This window comes from Branchiostoma lanceolatum, chromosome 2 (assembly GCF_035083965.1).
Source record: "Branchiostoma lanceolatum isolate klBraLanc5 chromosome 2, klBraLanc5.hap2, whole genome shotgun sequence".
Classification (NCBI taxonomy): Eukaryota; Metazoa; Chordata; class Leptocardii; order Amphioxiformes; family Branchiostomatidae; genus Branchiostoma; species Branchiostoma lanceolatum.
In genome coordinates this window covers 34891007-34910276 of record NC_089723.1, presented here as the reverse complement: position 1 = coordinate 34910276, position 19270 = coordinate 34891007, and the positions used below count along the sequence as shown (strand labels likewise).

The 19270-nt window shown below is 39.7% G+C and overlaps 1 protein-coding gene across 2 annotated transcripts in view; it reads right to left on the bottom strand.

Moving 5' to 3' along the window:
• The window catches only part of LOC136428821 (laminin subunit alpha-5-like), a 95186-nt gene that overhangs the window by 6745 nt on the left and 69171 nt on the right, over positions 1-19270 (bottom strand). Inside the window, exons 56-76 of one of the 2 annotated variants that reach the window (XM_066418587.1) lie at positions 19045-19202; positions 17121-17256; positions 16740-16842; positions 16051-16167; positions 15448-15549; positions 14792-15031; positions 14345-14437; positions 13753-13836; positions 12168-12334; positions 10972-11124; positions 10490-10626; positions 9772-9931; positions 9060-9199; positions 8427-8586; positions 7974-8090; positions 4488-4636; positions 3866-3995; positions 3430-3576; positions 2853-2998; positions 2299-2481; positions 1084-1122 (exon numbers count right to left, since the gene is read on the bottom strand). In XM_066418587.1, coding sequence (XP_066274684.1) covers positions 1084-1122; positions 2299-2481; positions 2853-2998; positions 3430-3576; positions 3866-3995; positions 4488-4636; positions 7974-8090; positions 8427-8586; positions 9060-9199; positions 9772-9931; positions 10490-10626; positions 10972-11124; positions 12168-12334; positions 13753-13836; positions 14345-14437; positions 14792-15031; positions 15448-15549; positions 16051-16167; positions 16740-16842; positions 17121-17256; positions 19045-19202 — 2861 coding nt within the window. Of the gene's footprint in view, positions 1-1083; positions 1123-2298; positions 2482-2852; positions 2999-3429; positions 3577-3865; positions 3996-4487; positions 4637-7973; positions 8091-8426; positions 8587-9059; positions 9200-9771; positions 9932-10489; positions 10627-10971; positions 11125-12167; positions 12335-13752; positions 13837-14344; positions 14438-14791; positions 15032-15447; positions 15565-16050; positions 16168-16739; positions 16843-17120; positions 17257-19044; positions 19203-19270 lie in introns of both variants that reach the window. The other variant, XM_066418588.1, reaches the window with a different exon arrangement.

Genomic DNA, 19270 nt, shown 5'->3' with positions numbered 1-19270 from the left:
TGTTTTAACCTTCTCCTTGCTGCCTAAACCCCTTCCCAATCCAAATTTGGTACCAAGTGACTACCTTGGCAGCCTAAAGGTTAAGTGAATACTACATCATACAGGCTTGTCGTATTTAGTGGTACTGCTTTCTTTCGAACATACTGAAGGGCATTCAGGGTGGATTCTAGTTTGACATGGGCCATGCCAACTAAAGTAAGATGTACACAGCAGAGACAGATTCAGTATATACAGGATAGGTACAGTAAGTGTTAATGTTGTTCACTCAAAGACAAACAACAGGAAGATCTTTGCCACTTGGGACAGCGAAAATCAAATGTTCCTGTTTGTTGTAGTGGTATGTTACATTGATCAACATCTAAACAATTGTTTTAGTCCATATTTTTCAAGATTGCTGCTACAATCTTTTTGGCTTTCGTTTAGTTTTCTAAAAATGGATTTTGGGTTTTCTAAAAACGTCAATGAGCTGCAAACATTCATTTGGAATTAGAAATGACAGAGAAAAGTAAGACAAACTCTTAGTCAACTTGCTGTCTCCAAGTGGCAAGATCTTAAACTGTACATGTATAATGTACAGGCATACATGTAAGTGTAACAGTTAATGAAAGAAAATTAAAGACACGGTGACAAAAATTCAAAGTCGATCACCAACACATTTGGGAGGTAGATGTTAATAGTGTATTTAAGAAGGTTTAGATGTAGAAGCTCTTCAAGCTGCAATAGTGTGATGTGATAAATGTAACCTCCATTCACATTAATCCACTGGGTTACATAAATCTGCCACTTTGAAAAACACTGGGTTTGAGAGATCTTTTGTGCAGCACCCTCCAGGTATGCACAGTTTAGATATACAGGTCAGAGTGCATTATACCAATGTTGGGGTTGGAGATCTGTTTGGACGTATCTTTTCAGGGTGGCAGAATTATGCTAGTAGATGTTATAGTGAAGAATTAATGAACATTAAGTGAGAAATTAGATGTTAGTGAAACAGAGCCAAGCCCAACCACCATGAAAGTGATTATGATCTTTGTCATGGTTACTGGTTATGTGTTGATTGCACCAGTCTAAACTAATTAAGCTTACTTTTCCTCAGGCTGGGGTGCAGAGAGATATGAGCTGGGTCTGTCCGGCAGGGAGAGAGAAAACAAAAACATAAACATGAACTGAATCATAAATAAAAGGACAAAACCAACCTTCCCGATTAACTGCTCTCCTTATCTAGAACGATCTCAGCTAGAATTAGGCTGACCAAAAAGTTCACTCAGTGATCAAAACAGACCAGAGAGCTAATTTAAAAGCTGTGAAATGTTCCTTGAAATTGACATTTTCATGTTTATAAACATGCTGCAAGCCCTTTCTGTGCATTCAGTTTGTCCATTGCAATCAAAACCTCTTGAATTTTGGTATTACAGTCGATGTGTAGCAGAGCAGCTTCATGGGAACATTGGCAAACATATTAGAACTAGACTAAGTACCTAATCGTACCACAACTGTAGATAAAATACATTATAGTTCTGTTAAGTTAAACATGGACATAGATCAGATTCTGTTTAGTAATGAAATTAATACACATTAAGATTCTAGTCATGAAACGTATTTCACATATTGTTTATTTACTGTGACTGATTACTTTATTTGCAACAAAATGAATTAATTGTAAGTATGTTCCAAGTCACAAGAATCAAAAATAAAATATGTTATCATTTGTAAGTTCTTGAAACAGGCTCAGGTTTTAAAAAGGACTTGCTCCCCAAAATCCTTTGGGCAGCAAGCCATAAAAGAGGCTACATGGCAAGACTAAGCAATCATTCCGTAGAAACTGTTTCTCAACATCCTATTCTCTCGTGCTATATACTGGTCCCACTTGTCCTGTAATGTTAGTCAAAAGGAAATCAGTTATTTCTTAAGTCCTCCCAATCCCTGCTGGTTCCTGTTGACAGTGAAGCGCAATAAAGGAATTCACCTGAAAAGTAACCACACAAGATAACATCTTTCATTTTTTTTCATCCCACTCTTTCAATCCCTGCATCAAGTTTTTATCACATACAAAGGAAAAAAACATACATACAACTGACACCAAACAGATTCTGACATTACATTCATATTGTTTAAATCAGAAGACACGTCAATGTCCTATTCTACATTCACAGTTTTTGTTCCTTACTAAATCGTTTACTTTACTTTGTTTAACTTTATATTACAGTTTAACATTTAAGAAATGCTCTAGTCACAGTGTACCAGTAGTTTATGACTTATCTCTTATTATGACATGTCCATCTGACATGACCATAGCCCTACCTGTTCAGTGCCACGTCACTGATGCATCCCTCGAACCCTTCCGTAGAGGCGGCTACCCCGGTCCTTACGCGCGTAGTGACGGGTACGCCACCGAAGTAGATGGGTCTGGGCGTCAGCAGCGTCCTGAAGCCGGCATCCACTCGCTTCTCATTACCATCCTCGTTATCCACAATCAAGGTCAGCCTAATGAGGAGACAATTTATAATGTTCACCCAAAAAACATAGATTGTACATGTACTGGACTACCATGTTCATCCTCTTCTTTTAATTTGACATGTCTACAACAGGTACTCATTTTACTAGCAACCATCATCATCTAACTGCACAATGATCACATTCTAGTTGCTCATTTCATGACAGACATTGCTTTTTTCAGACTCTTCCTTTTTTATGTTTTACATTTAGTTTTTGATATAAGATAAGTATTAAAATGACTATGGCATGATATATGTCTAATGGTAAGTACATGTGTATGCACAATAGTAATTCTTCAAGGTTCATAGACATGTACATAGTTAACCAGAATAAAAATGAACGTAAAAAGCTTGACATACTTGACGCCATCCTTCCTGATCCAGACGTTGTGATCACGGCTGTCGTTGTAGCTCTTCTCCCTGGAGCGGACCTCGACATAGCCGCCCTGGGCTTTCACACCCAGCACCACACCCCCGTCCTTAAGGGAGATGGACAGTGCCTGGCTCTGCACAGGAAATATCATTTAGTACTGGCGAAAAATACCTTTTGTACACAACCAAGTGTTTTATTCCAACAACGTTTCGGTGACTGTTTGTCACCTTCCTCAGGGCAGTTTTGACTGGACCTCCCTGCCCTCTATGTTTTCACCTTAAAATGTCCGAGAACGTTAGAGAATAAGAATGACACACCAACGAGACTGGTGCCCCTGCCCCTATCTCAAATGACACACCAACAAGACTGGTGCCCCTGTCCCTGGTGCAGAATGACACACCTACAAGACAGGTGCCCCTGTCCCTGGTGCTGAATGACACACCAACAAGACTGGTGCCTCTATCCCGGGTGCTGAATGACACACCAAGAAGACTGCTGCCTTAGTGTCATCTAATTACTTTCTCTACTGTAAAGAGAACACAAAGTACAATCATTGGCTCTCACCTGAGCTTCGTTGGCTGTGAACATGATGAGTCCGTCAGGCTTGACAGTCCGGAATGTGAGGATCATCTCGAGGTTACGGTACTCCTCGTCGGTGAACATGGGCATGGACAGGTATGACTCCTCGCGGAACGAGGCCACTCTTGTCACCTGGAGGATTTCAGAACATTTAAGATTTATCTATTTCAACAACTGGGTTGCCCCTTCAACTTATAAAATTTGATTTCATCAGTGAACATTGCATGGACTGAGGTATGACTCCTCCGGGAAGGAGGCCACTCTTGTCACCCAGAGGATCACAGAAGAAGATTTATTCATTTCATCAAAAGACAACTCGGTTGCCCCTTCAACTTATATCGGGATTGACTGATTTCCAAGAAAGCCCAACATATGTGTTCCCCTGGTAAAATAGATTAAACAAACAAACAAACAAACTTACAGTTGCAGGGCAGCCAGCCGTGATGCCCTTCTGTAGTGCGTAGCGCCCAAAGAGGTTCTGAATGCGACGAGTTATAGAGAAGTCCTGGACGCAGCCCTTGAAGCCTTCACTAATCACCTTGCCTTGGACCCTACAGACAGGTGGAAAAAGTAGTTAATAAACAGTATACATTATCAAGGGCAAGGGCAATGATAAATTAAAGTAGCTGTCATTTGCCATTACCTACAAAATGTATGACATGTATAAAGGGTACAGTTGGTGGAATTCACTCTGCAAAAAGTCAATGACTTTTTACAGGAATTTATAAAAGAAATAGATAAAGGTACTATCCAGCCAATATCTGATAAGTATCAGGTCATATTCAATACTGTACTGCACAAAAAGAGACCACTGATTTCTTAATTTTTTTCCACATTTTTTGGTTTTCTTACACCCCCTTTCCACTACAGGCTGTAACTTTTACATCTTGCATAATATTCAAATCATGAAATCAAGAGTTGCACAGATCCAATTTTAGTTGCTGTATGGTTGCTCAACAATTGCTGTCTAGTGCAAAGGGGGCCTTAAAAGGAAAAAGCATCTCTTTATACGACTCCATATACATAACTTGCATGTGACTTACATGTCAGGCAGGTCCCCACTGTAGCCTCCGATGAACATCCTGGTCCCCAGGTAGGGCTGAGCTCCACTGCCAGGTACAGTACCCTCATCCACCAGCACAGCCTGCACCTTCAGCTGAGCCTTGTTGTAGTCGTCAAACCTCACTGTCACCTGGTGGGGAGGACATCAGTGAGCAAGGAACTTACAATTATAAAGCTAAATATACCCCACAAGTTCTCACTTGTTTGGGGTATATTTCGCATAGTATAGTAGGCTTTTCAATCTTGCTTTCCCATGTGTGAAAACTGATGGAAGGTTGTTTTGTAGTGTTGGGATGTTTGCATGATTGAAAGCAAACCTTCAAATTCTTCTTAGTCAAGTCGCATAGAAAGAGTAAGTAGTTGTAGAATCAAAATCAGCATTTCTGGAATGTAGTCAATAATGACCTAAACATTCAGCAATGAAGACAAGTTTTAGAAATCCCTCCTCTGCCTTTACAAATATGAAATATGTAAGATATCATAGTCATATGGTGTAGAAGACATGGTGGAATAGAGTAAAGGCTCACAAGAGAAATGTATGATTTACAGTCACTGTCCAGTGTCCACAATGCTTAATTTCAATTGGTAGATGTACATTGTAGCAACCTATTACTTAATACAGACGAAGCCACTTAATTGCACCTCGGATAAACGCACCTTCCATTTAATTGCACCGAATCCCAAAATCCCAAACCGATTCCCATTCACTGCATTGTTAGTGACTCCGCATATCTGCACCGCGCATGGTCACCAATGCCGGATAACTGCACCATTTTTTTTCAAAAATCCTCGACAAGTTAACTGAAAAGGTGCGCTAAAATCGGCAAACGCGGTACAAATGAGCCGATACCTGCCGGTGTAAAGGCGCAATACCGCCAATATGTTTAAAACTGTTTTGAGTAACAAAAGAAGGCGGTCTCCATTGACAGTTACGTTGATAGGAATCGTATGGGTAGTCCCGGGCGGGTCACCCATAATCAGTAACCAAGTTTTAGTTTAAATTCCTAGTTTCATGGCGGTACATGATTTACGTAAATCGACAACTGCACCCTACGTAATGTAACACAAAAACTGTTATCCCATGAGTGGCATGTTTCAGAATGCCTCCCCTGTAACATTACGTGTGTTGTAATGCGGTAGATCGCATGGAAAAATGAAAGAATGCAAAATCTTTTAAAACAGGTTCGTAGTCATTTCCTTATTTTCAGCAAAGGGTCGATAAATAAAGTTAATAACTGAATAATGTCGTCTGTTTCCTTTGTGCTAGTGTTTCTGACTAACAATACACCCCCTTGCCCATGGTGGTGCGGTCCAGCTGGGCATTTCGCATAATTGCACCAGCCGGATAATTGCACCAAAAACGCTGACAAATGGGTGGTGCAGTTAAGCGGATTCTACTGTACAATACTTAGTTTGCCTCTTTCTGATTTTGCCAAGTGCCTCAAAACAGATGTTGCTACTCTATAAATCGTAGACTGGTGAGACTGGACCGATGGAAGGTGAGAATGTCTGTTACAGGGTTCTAGCCAGCATCCGTCATTCCATCATTTGACGGAAATTTGTTGCATATGATGGAAAAGTTTTTACACCATTCCGTCAACCTTGACGGACAAAAATCCATGAGACAGAGTAAAGATGTAAAAATGTCAAGATTTGAATAAATTGATAGAAGTTTGTACGAGGTGGCAGAAAAAAGAGGACTCTTTGTAGGATCTTTCCGTCAATGGGAATTGGGATGACGGAAAAAAAAATTCAAGCTAGCTAGAACTCTGGTCTGTTAGCAAGTGAAGGAGACAGAACAGTTGTAAGAAGAAGTTAAAGATGTACATACCCTGACCCAGGACTGTGGAGAAGGACACATGAGAGATGGGTGAATGTGAGAATGAAGAAGTGAAGAATGACAGCAAAAGAAGATAGTCGTAACATATGGCAGTCAATGCAATGATATAGTACTGTACAACAGGTTTATGAAATGTAAATGAACAGTTGGAAGAGAAGTTGCCAGTGGCTAATGTAAGATGGTAACGTTGGGTAACATAAATTCGGGATTTTTTCCGATAATGGTTGACTGAAATCAATCTAGCAGAACACTAAACCATCCTTTTTTTCTATAATTCTGTCAGTATCATGTACTATCTTTGCACTAATCATATATATGGTAGATTTTGTCTCTAGTCGTGCTGACACCATAATATTTCAACTTGAAACTACCGTCCGCCGCACGCACAATAACGGTGCTGTCGGACAGGGGGGCACATTAATTCGGGAGAGAAGATTCGTCTTGAATATCTTACTGCTAATCACATTTTATACAGCAGCTATTCGTTCCATCCTTGGCTTGAGGAGAGTGCTATGGATATAGACGTGTCCAAGTAAAAAAAAATACACGAAAAAACGGCCGTACCGCACACATCAGGCCAGTTCAGGAACAACCCGTGTGTTGAGTCGGTAGAACTTCACTCAAAGTCGGCCCATCGTCATCATCGGGCAACGTGTAACGTTACATTATTCATGGGAAGTTAGCTGGATGCCGTAGCAATGGTAATACTACTATGTCCATGTGTTCCTTGTTGTGTTAGGAGCAAACTTTGAGGAAAATATCTTCCTCAGTCCACTATCACACGCAGCATTTAGACAAAAAAGTGTTCCTCACAAACCTTTGTCGTCTGCTTGACAACAGGATTCTGGTTAACAATATGGCGGCGGGAAAATACACGTGCCGTAGGTTGTAGCAACAGAGAGGAGTTTTGATGATTGATCACACTTAGAATCCAGTTGCAGGTTAGCAAAAGAGATTGTAATAAGTTGTCTTATAAATAATTGTGTTTAGCAGGCAGGAGATGTGACATTTGTCTTATAAACCAGCGAACAACCGTGCTGGGTGATTCTCCCACGAAGCCCCCAGACTCTGTCAATAAGGGACGGAGAGTTTTTGACGTCGCCAACTTCTAATGCATGGTTATCGAAGCTTTTCAGCCAGTGTTCTGAATACGTTAGTCTATCTGCTTTGCATTGCTGGCGTTATAACTGATTTTGCATCTAGCACATATCCCTAAATACGACGTTTTTGAAAAATCGCGAATTTAAGTACCCCGCGAATTTATGTTACCCAACGTTATAGTGTATATGATATAAGAGATAGCTGTAAAAATGTGCAGATACAAATGTATAGAGTACATGCTTGAATGACACATTTGAAATGTAAAATACGAACTTATAGTCCAGCATGTGTCCAATGTTTGTAAGAAAAGGAATTTTTGAAGAATGATTTATCAATGAAGCGATGTCCAACACCTAAAATCATAGGATAGAGCACAGTTTCTAACACTCTCTTCGGACAAATGCATCAAACAAACAAACAAAAACAAAACAAAACAGAAAATTTTTACAACTATATTTCTTGCCAAGTTGGTGTCTGGGTTGTTTGAGTGAATACACATTGTTAAACAGCTACAATGATATGATACCTTGTGTTGGTTCCCATTGTTGTACTTGGTCTTAGATTGAAGGACCAGGTTGCCATCCCCAAAATCTGCTTGCATCACAATGTATCCATTCTTGATCTCGATGGAAACATACGCAGTCTGAAAAAAATTGAACATGTGATTACTTACCAACTAGCTAGTATTGTATTTACTAATGGTTTTAAAAAAGGCAACAAATCTCAAGATGTGGGCTCTTCAATAGTTCTTTAAAATGAAAATGTCCAAATAGATTAAGAGAGTAAACTCAGCTTAGAGTGAAGAAGCACTTCATCCTTCCATTTCTCTTTGATTTCTGACATAATAAAAGCGTTCTTTACTCACGAATATATTTTTTCTTAAACACGTTTTCCGCCATCTTAGGAGTCAACTCACTGATCAAGAAATTCAAGAAACGTTGATTGACATGATGTGATATCTGTAATCAGAGCAACTTACAGGACCACTGGCAAAGAAGAGCAGGGCATTGTCAGCAACGGTCTTGAACTTGAAGTCCACCCAGGACTTGGACTGTTCCAGAAGAATCTTCTTGGGAAGGTTGACAAAGCCCTCCCCATCAAAGTAGAAGGAGTTATATGTCTTCTCAGTGAGGACATCCCTGCAGAAATCATTGAATATGTATAAGTTTTGTTCATTAGAGTATGATCCACTGTTCACATACATGTGTACATTCTTTCATATATCCATGTCTAATTTGAACTCATTGATTTATTTGATGGTTATTGGAACTGAACATGCCTTATGACACAGTATACACCTCAGGGCAGGTCATTATATATAAGTGTACTGTACATGTAATCCAATGCTATTTCTGGCTTTAGGTTCACAATGTTACATTCAGTTTTTGCACATTTAGGTAATCCGGGACTTGTTTCAAATAATTTCTCAGCTGTCTACATTGTATGAGTCTTCCTAAACCATTATGTTACACTGTTGCAGATTTGTAAAAAGGGCATTGCCAACAGATATCTATGTAATTCATGATTTTACCAATTACGAACTTACTCCTGCAAAAGCAGGTCAAAGAGTAATTCTGTCCTTAAGAAAAATCTTTTTAGATCAGCTTGTCACCTGTTCTTGCACGGCTTGTCGTCCCCTTCAACATCCACATTCTCAGCAGACAGGAAGTTCCACAGCCCGACCGGCTCGGAGTCAAAGCTCATGCTCTCCACACAGCCATCCATGTGTCTGTTCTTTATTATGGGTGGAGACTGAATGGAAAACATTGACAATTATGATTAGCTTAGCACATTTAAAATCGATGTCTTGAGAAGGTGGAAAAAAATCAACAGTATAATGAATAAATAGGACAATATTTGTACAACTCTTTTCTGCAATGGTTCACCTATCCTTCTACATCTTCTTCTGTTGTCATAGTCAATCCAGGTGAAGCATGATGCTTTCACAAGTAGCTACATGTAGAAGTGCAAAGCAGCTTTGCTATGGCTTGTATTTTTAGCCAAGTGAACTGGGCCTTCAATAGGTGTGTTGGGTTCTTATGCATTCAGAGGCTTGATGCCTGAAGCTCCCTCATACACCAGGACTACAGCTTTGCCTCACCATCCAAAATGACGAATGCAATCCATGCCTGAGCTGTATATGATACGTACAAATTAATGTAAACAGAGCCTAATACGTCAATGAAGGTTAGACATCCAGGTAACAAGATACGCCAAATAGCAGTTACTCATTGACAAGCAACTGGATATGATTTTGGAAATAGCATCCACTACTTTTCGTCAGTGACAAGAGCCTACTAGATGAAAATTAAGTAGAGAGTAACCTTAAATCCATCAGGCATGCCTCCTATGTAGAAGACGGACTGAGGGGAGAGATCCAACACCGTGTAGTCTCCTGTTGCCTCCCCGACCACCAGCTCATCCTCCCTGAGTTGAGTCTGTGGGTTGATGTACTCCAGGTAAATCTCACTCTCTCGGCCAACTCTGTTGTGGGACAAGCCAGAAAAAGGACAAGAAGGAAAAGTAAGATATGAATTTTTGTTGAAATTTCATGTTACTAATTTATCACATTGTGCATGCGTTCAATTCATTTATTTTCGTAGGTACATAATTTCAAAATAAGAGGGTTTCACTGTGTTTTTAGTTTGCAGTTGAAGCAATTCTGTAGTATAGTTACTGTAGTGAAACAACAAAAACGCATGCATGGTTGCCATTGTCATAATTTTGCATTGGAGAGGTCACCAAGAAAATGAAATCACCAAGAGCATTCCAAGTTTTACAATATCATTTTGATGAATCAACAGGGGGCCCAAAATTAACCCACACACCTCAATCCATCCAGATGTTCTTAAGTTATGCTAACTACAAAAATCTGGAAAAACAAACAGACATGCACACGCACACACGCACACACACACACACACACACACACACACACACACACACACACACACACACACACACACACACACACCACCCAATATCTTTATTTTACATGGGCATACACAAACAAAAGGCAGTAGTAAACTTCTGTGGCATCACCTCCTGATGTTGATCTTGGTCCACTGGTTGGTGTTGATGGCAGTTGTGGTGGAGACCATCCCGTCATCTCCTCCCAGGTTGAAGTAGAAATACAGCTGGCCTTTCACTGTCTCCAGAGCGATGAAGTCTTTATTGGGCTAAGTCAGAAAGGATATTGTAATAATTGTTTGTTCAGACCATGTGGCACTGACAATGACAGTCAATTGCACAGGCAATTGCAATTGCAGAAGGAGAACATTCCTCTACTTTCATTACATACCGATTCTCACAATACATTTTGATTATCACTCTCAGTGAATTTAAATACCTGACCATTTCTAACTCTTTTCTGAGCTGGTATTAGGTACTTACTAGTTGGTATACCCGCTACTTTATTAGTCATGTTGTACAACATGCACAGTCTGGACATTTTTCTTCTATCTTCCAGTGACATCCACTGTAGATTTCCTTTCATTAACTGTAAAACAAGCAGATGTACATACCTGTTCCTTGTTACCCATATAGAAGATGAAGTTGTCCTCAGCCTCAGTCTTCACAAACAAGGTCAGGTCCAGGAACGTGGACGCTGTCTTGATCTCCGCTGGAGGCTTCAGCAGCACAGAAGACTTACGGTTGAACTTCATGGGAACCATGATCTGAAGGGTAAGATTGTGATGATATAAATCAGCATCAGTTTTCAAAAGAAAAAGACTATAGACCATCTAAATATATTCTTTACTCAAATCTAATGCTATGTGTATGTCATAATTTAGGACTCCAGGAAGAGTAGTGATGTATCATGTACGTATACCATCACCAATGGAGCTCTTTTAAGCAATAAATTATAAACATGTCAAGGACAAAAGATGAAAAAAAAGTCTGCTGCAGTACCAAGGGAAGCCAGCAGGGGGCCCAAAATCGAACTTGACCTTTGTCTATCTGAGACCTACTCACATATCAAATATTATCACAATCCATCCAGACCTTCCTAAGTTATGCTGACATAAACAGACAGACAAACCCAAAACAAACAGACACCTCCATTTTTCATGAAGGCAAAAAACACATTACGGCTAACATAAGTCCTTAATATATGATTGCTAATACAGTTTTTAATGTACAATATAGATATGCTTGTTCTGGTAGTTTATCCAAAAGATATATCCATTTTCATCATCATGTTGTGGTATTCTGCTTGTACCAATTACAGTTGTCCTGCAGCTATCGATATCACATCGTCCCCTGTCCAAGGTGCTGAAGTTATGGTGCTTACAAACAAGTCAACAGAAACAAGTCAACCGACTTTTAGTTGGGCTTGGTAAGTGATAGACCACTTGTCATCCTTAGTTTTAAGACATTAAGTTATAATGTTAAGCTACCTTCTTAGATAAGATACTGATTTGAGATCAAAATGACAAGATTTAACAATGAAAATCAACAACATGAATAGGATGGAAAAAAATTGAAAGCTGGGGACAGCCCTATCCCACAGTCTCATACAGTCAAACCTGGATTCAGGAACCACTCAAGGGACAGGGGAAAGGTGGTTGCTGAGGTCAGGGTTGGGGATAACTATAGTATGTAAAAAATGGACAGGACTGTTTTAATGTGGCTTGTTTCTGGAGGTGATTGCCTGCGCCAGGAGGTTGCCTGACCAGGTCTGACTGTAGTTTGAAATGAAATGAAACGGAGAGCTCACCCTGTTAGCCTGGTCCTTGGCCTGTGCAACCTGGCGCTTCAGGTTGGTGATGTTGCGTCTCATCTCCTCCACGCGCTGCTGGATGGTGATGTGCAGACTCTCCAGCTCGGCGGCCAGCGGAGTGATCTGCTCCATCAGCCCATTGCCTTCCCTGGCCAGACGGTTCACTGTGGGGTATCACAGGCGGCATGGGTCAGTTTAGATGAATGGTGCACAAGGCATGGACTAAAGTTCTGTTCGCCAGGTAAATCTGACGCTGAATTTGATTTGGTTTGAGCATGACCATTGGGTTATGAGATTTCCGGGGGCCAGCAAGACTTTACACTAGACAGTTCTTGCTTGCTTACTTGCTTATGTAACAGTTCACTGTGCAGTATCACAAAGGGCATGGGTCAGTTTAAATGAATAGTGCACAAGGCATGGACCAAAGTTCTGTTGGCCATGGCCTCTGATAGATAAATTTGATGGTGAAGTTGAATTTGCTTGAGCATAACCATTGGGAAATTAGATTTACTGGGCCAGCAAAACTTAACGCTTTATTCCAGAGAACCACTTAATGTATTAGGCCAAATTCAGGAGGGCATCTATGCAACGTCTGGCCATCTTGCTACAATCAATTGAATGACATGCCTTTCCCTATAAATCAAATGATATTGGAAAAAGAGCATGCAGGCCTTAACTCTTTTCCAGCAGATCCAACTGCAGTCTCTTACATAACAACCTTCAAATTATACAAGACACTCAAAAGACTAGGGATATCTAGTTTTAGAGCAATCCCATGACCATTCCTGTGATTCCACATAATTCACTCAAATATTTATCAACTAGATTGAGTAATACATGTAGGTAATGTAGTACATGCAGCAACTGTAAAGATGTGACAAATAATCACAAAGTTACATGACAACACTCAGTTATGACAGAGGGCAACATGTCAGACTCCTATGTAAGAGCTTAAGGTAGCAACCATATAAAAACACCACAAGGTTAGAAACAACACCACACAAACACCGTCTTAGCCATTGCTCATTCTCTTTTCATTCAGCAAAACATTAACTGTCAGCACCTCTGCATTACAAAATCATAAACAGTGCAGCATAACCAAGTAGCTTGTGTCATGTCCCAGGCAAAGTCAACTGTCCTGTAACAAGATGCACCCACATTCCCCATTCCACAAACTTCTCGTGTTAGAAACACTGTTAGCAGAGCACAAATGTTGTAACAGGCAACAACTGCATCGCATATGTCAACATACCACAGCACCTGGGAAAAAAACAGACAGTTCCCAAGCCATTCTTATCATCATTCTTCCGGCCCAGTTAGCAGAATTATAACAAAGGACGACTGTCCAAGGATGCACCACTGACAAGGGTCAAAATGTTATTAAAGGTCACAGTTAAAACAGGTCAAAGTCCTGGATGCAGAGAACAACCACGTCACTAGGTGATGTCAACTGAAAATGTCCACCGTTAGTGTTTGTAGCAGCCAGACCAGACCAGACAACACAGCAGGTTATTTGGACAAAAAGAAACAATCCCTCCTCGGATCCGGGTTTGCCACCTTACATCCTTGCACCTCGACATACCAATGGACTCTGCATCCTGGATATCAAAGTTGGCCTGTATAACGTTGTCTTCCATGTTCTCCACATCATTCTCCAGTTCATCAACTATGCAGCAAACAATGACCACAAAAGCACAACACAGGGTGGTATTGTTTAGTCACTATTGTTTTACAGTTGTAATAATACACAATCTTGTATATTGGTGTTACTATGATGCAGTTTACTGACTGGCAGTCCAAGGATACGGAAATGTATCAATCTATGGAACCTTCATGCTTGGAAACTTTGACTTCACTTGTAAGAAGAAAAACATGCAATCAAACATTGCAAAAAAAGACAAGACATATCCCAAGTCTGTTACATGGCTTTCAGACTAGACTACTGTGTTGCTAGCTCAGAGATTAACCAGAAGGATTGTTCCATCAAACCAGGGAGCCATCTTCCAAGGGAAGATTGTTTGTATAGCAGTCGATCCAAACATTGAACACAAAAGCAGGTGTACCAAAACATTAAGTTAAACATTAAATCATTGCCACATATCTTAGGTATTGAGGAGATGTAAGTATGGTACACAAAAATTGAGCTAAACCATTTTGAAAAAATTGGTACTTACGTGATTTCTTAGCATTCTTCAAGTTGGGCTCCATTTCAACACTGTCCTTCTGCATCTTGGTCACGACTTCTTCCATTTTGTCCAGTGTCAGACCTGTCAATAAAAGTACAGTTATATGAAATTTTCAAAACTTTGAACAGTAGTATCATGAATATCTAAAATTTATTAGATTCTATCCTCATCTAAAACATCACAGTGACTACACTTTTATGTGCTCTCACTGTGTTTGCTTTATCTGTCAAGCAATGCTGCTGTTTGTTGTTGTTGTTCTTACTTAACATTTATTGTTTTGTTAGACATGGTATCTTGTTTTTTTCTTCCTCTAGGTGCTTTAATGAAGATATAGCACCTTTGATAACAATAACTTTTTAAAATCTTCTTTAAACTGATGAAGGACACATAACATATAAAGCTTGCTAAATCTTAAAGAAGCCCAAGTTTAAGTACCTTGACCTCCTGTTTCATTTCCCTCTCCATCTGCAGCAATCTCTGCTCCTTCAAACTCGCTGTTAACGTCTCTTGGCTTCCGGCGATTCTTCTTGCCTCTGCGACCCTTCTTGCCCCGCCCCCTCTTGCGACCTCCCCTCCTTCTATTCTTCTTTTCCTCCTCTTTCTCCTCCTCCTCTTCTTCATCCTTCTCTCCATCTCTAGGGATGTTGCTAGGGTCATCACCTGAGGGTTCGGCATCTATGGAAGGAGAAAAATCAATGATTTTCTCCACATTTTTCAATCAGTTTGTATTCAATCTTCAAACTCTTGAGAAAATCTTTACAATGTCATTAATACGTCCAAGAAAAGTTAGCTTTTATAATGATATCTATTGTTCAACAAAGTCACAGTTATTGATATTCATACATTGCCAAACAGCGAATGTGGTCACATTCCAAAAATTTTCCAAGCAGATTGTATCAAGTTGATAAAAAGACTTTAAGGATTTATCAGCTGTGTGAGGATACGTGCTGTACTCTGGAAGACTAGCCCAGAGCTATGGAGGATAGGGTGGGCTGGCAGAGAAGGCTGATGAACATCTGTGAGACCTTCACAACCAGATGATGATGATGATTATAAAGTAGTCTTGACATGTTAACGTAAAATATTCCTACCTGGACCTGCAATCTTGGCCACCTCCTCCAGGACCATGTCAGCTTTCTCCACTGCCTCCTTAGTTTTCATCTCTGCATCCTCCAGATCAGTATCCATGTCCCCTATAGCAGACAGGGCTATGTTTTAACTGGTTATTAGGTGTTCCACTGTGACATGCAAAGCCAATTTTGTAACATGCATTGTTTCAAGTAGTTACTATGTGCAGAAGCTTCTGCACATATTGCAATGGGCTCTAATTGAGAGCAGCCTCAATGGAGTGATCTGAAGACATTTACTGGTAGAAATTTCGCCAGATTTGAGTATTAGATAACTTCACTACTGCCTTGCCAAATGTTTTTGGCCTCATTAATGATCTTTGTGCACTCTTTACTGGTTCAAGTTTGAATTTGGCAATGTATTTGGTTTCCTTGGTCATTTGTCCAGATTTGAGTAGAGAACTTCTCTACATCCCTCAAAAGCTATCTCTGTGCATTCTTTTCTCATTCTAGTTGTTTGAATTTTTTTCTAAGAACAGAAGTTTCCATAATCCACACACTTCAGCCTTGTGACATGATCTTATCTTAGCCTGTCCTTTCAGTAGAATGTAGAACTTGTCTTCTTACCTCTCTCCAGTGCAGAAAGTCCCTCCTTCAGCTGAGAGAATCCCATCTGCCCAGCTGCTAGACCCATCCCTGTCATGTTCACTGCCCACATGTTCTGTTCCATGGTGGGTTTCAGGTCTGAAGAGAAAACCATAGATGAAGGCTAGACATCCAGGTAATAGAATATGCGATGTAACTTTTACTCAAGTAAACTGGATAAAATTCAAAAACGGTCAGATGTTTCAGACAGCATCTTCAGAAGGCTGTTTTTCGTGGGTGATTAAACAAAAATTGGGATTTACCAAGTTTTAAACCAAAATTCTGAATTGATATATCAATGAGGTGAAGACAACTCTAAGGTGGTTCAATAGCAGACCAAGTTGAAAAGAGAAAAGCAGTCATTCCTTGCATTTACGAAAGGATATTGTCTTTAAATATGTATCAGAAATGTTCCACAGCAAGTTGAAAGTTAAGACATATTCTTACAGAAAATTGACAACTGTACAATGTAAGACCCAACAATTACTCTTAGATGTGTCTTTTAGAATGTGTCTTTAGATAATATCAAACAATCCTATTATGCCACTATCATGCCAATTTAGGTGTTTTAAAACAACCAATTGCATGGAAGATCAGAGAGAAATTTTTGTTAGATTACAAGCGTATACTAGTAGGAATGCAACTAAGGGAAACATAATGCAAATCCTCACATATCTCCACATTGTCTCTCATCTCAGTGGAGTTGCCCAGGATCTGTTGGCTGCTGATGTTCAGCGTTGATGCCTTGTCAGGGAGATTCTCCTCCTCAACTTGCTGCAGTCATATCAACAACAAAGGCAGACATGCTTCAACACAACGTAAACAAGAGTCCATAGAACATAATCCTACATGTACAACATGGACGTAGATTCAAAGTGACCAATTACTCTTCACAAACAATTTACCGACAATGCCTCACGTGGAATTACAGCAAACTGCTATGGAAATACAAACATGTAGCTCACTGCGCCTCATGGAAAAAGGCATATAGACCCTCCCTGATTGCTGCGGTTGCTAAGGAAATGTATGATAACTTTTTCTTGGACCCTGACCTTTTTGGCATCAGTGGCCCGTTCCTTGGCTTCTGTGGCATTCCCCAGAGCGTTGGTGAACCAGTCTACAATGTTGCCGTAGGCACTCACGGCCAGGGACGCATTCTCAGCCTGGGACTTGGAGCTGGAAAGAAGGCTGTAATAAAGGGAAAAGTTAGTGACAATCATAAGAGATCATAATTTCAGAAAGGCCGTTTTGCCAACCAGAAATAAATGCTTTGCTGAGATCTACAAAGCATGCATACAGTTGAAATTCTTTTGCTCAGATTATTGTGACAGTGTTTGTATCTTGAAAGTATTGTCAAAATATCAACAGTCCATGGAGTCTTTTTTAAAAAGACTTTTCTGTAACAAAATCATTGTTTGTGAATTCAGTCCAAAGAAAAAAAATCACCTTTTTGATGGTGTAGTTATATATAACATGTGTGCACGATAAATTTTTCAATAATACATTGTAATGAAGTTTTATGTGTGCAGATTAACAAAAACTTAAATAATCATAACAAACACAAAGTGCTGAAATTAAAGAAAAATGTTATTAGTTTTCTATGGTGATTTTAGTACTTACATACATCCTCATATTGAAGATGAAACATGCTTTTACTAGACGTTTTAGTACATGCTATACACGCCTGAAAGAAAGATTATTGATTATTATAAAATAGTTGTCAGTCTTAATCGTAATGTTACATATCACATGAATTGTCATACATTTTTCAAGGACAATGAAGATAGGGAAAAGAGAGGCAGAGTTAGGAAAGGAGATAACACATTTTTTAGCACAGAAAAGTGATGGGATCGTTTAGATGACTCGGGTTCAGGTGACACCACAGCAGTTGCTGTAGTCTGACAGGTGAGATGGGGGTTACCATGGGGATGCTGATGATTTGACCAAGATCTCACAAACATGTGATGACATCTGTTATTATCAACACTGTATAATCTTGCTGTTAAGCTTTTCTTAAAACTTGACAAAAGTTGAGGGGTCGAACACTCTATGACTGAAGGTAAAATCGCATAAAGACGAATCACATATTAGCTACCAAAAGTCTAAACTCTTCTATTACAAAACACATGAAAGACTTGAATGGCCTGCATAAAACATAATACAAAGTAGTTTTGTTTTATGAAGCTGTTCAAGTTAGGAATTTTCTAGTAAGATGAAGTGTTAACTGGTTTGTAATGATGTTTAGATTTGTAGTGACTACACAGACTGTCATCACATGTTTGTTAGATCACATTGGTCCATCTTGCTTCCAGCCTTACCTTTACTGTTAGCTTCCCTCCCCGAGAGGGAGAGCCAACCAGACCGGGACAGAGAGCAGAGAGAGCAGGGGTGCACAGCCAGCAAACAGCAACACCAGGTACAAACACAATAAAACAAGTCAGGCTATGCTAAACTAATACCTACTAATTAAAATGATAATTGATTTCATCTAACTAGTTCTATTCCAAAATTTTTCAAGGAAGTCCACTAATCAAGACTTGATTTGTCCTTGCTACAAGAAAAAAGGCTACTCCGGGAGCTCCAGTATATTCTCAATATATCAATACTTTAATAGTTTGGTAAATACAGATCGGTATACTTTTTTTAATTCATTATTCTAAAAACTGTTTATAGGAATATACTTTTTAGAATATACAAACATTTATCTACATGACTGTACAGTGCTAAAAAGACGGAGACATGAGACATCTAATAGATAGTGCCAGAAGAAAGCATGCAACCTGTCAAAGGTATGAGGATACATTTCACTCGAAAGGTTTAATTCAACCCCACTGCTTTAAAATTCTGAATTTTTCAAAACAATTGTAATTATTGCAGTATGGAAAAGTAGATTTTCTGCTATCAACGACGTATGAAGATTATGTCATACAGTTATAAATTCAGCGTTCAACAAAAAAACATGTTGATATAACTTACCCTTCCAGCAACACCACCCTGTCGTCCAGTGTGGAGATGTACTCCTCAGCGGCCTGCACCTTCTTAGTCAGTTCAGGCTCCTGTTTAGTCATCTCGGACGTCTTCGTCTGCAGACTCGTCTTGGCTCCATCCAGCTGGGCATCACGTCTTGCAAGTTCCTTCAGAATGTAAAAAATGTTTTAGTTCAAACTTAATACCGGTAGTAGGACTTCAACAAGCTTCAATT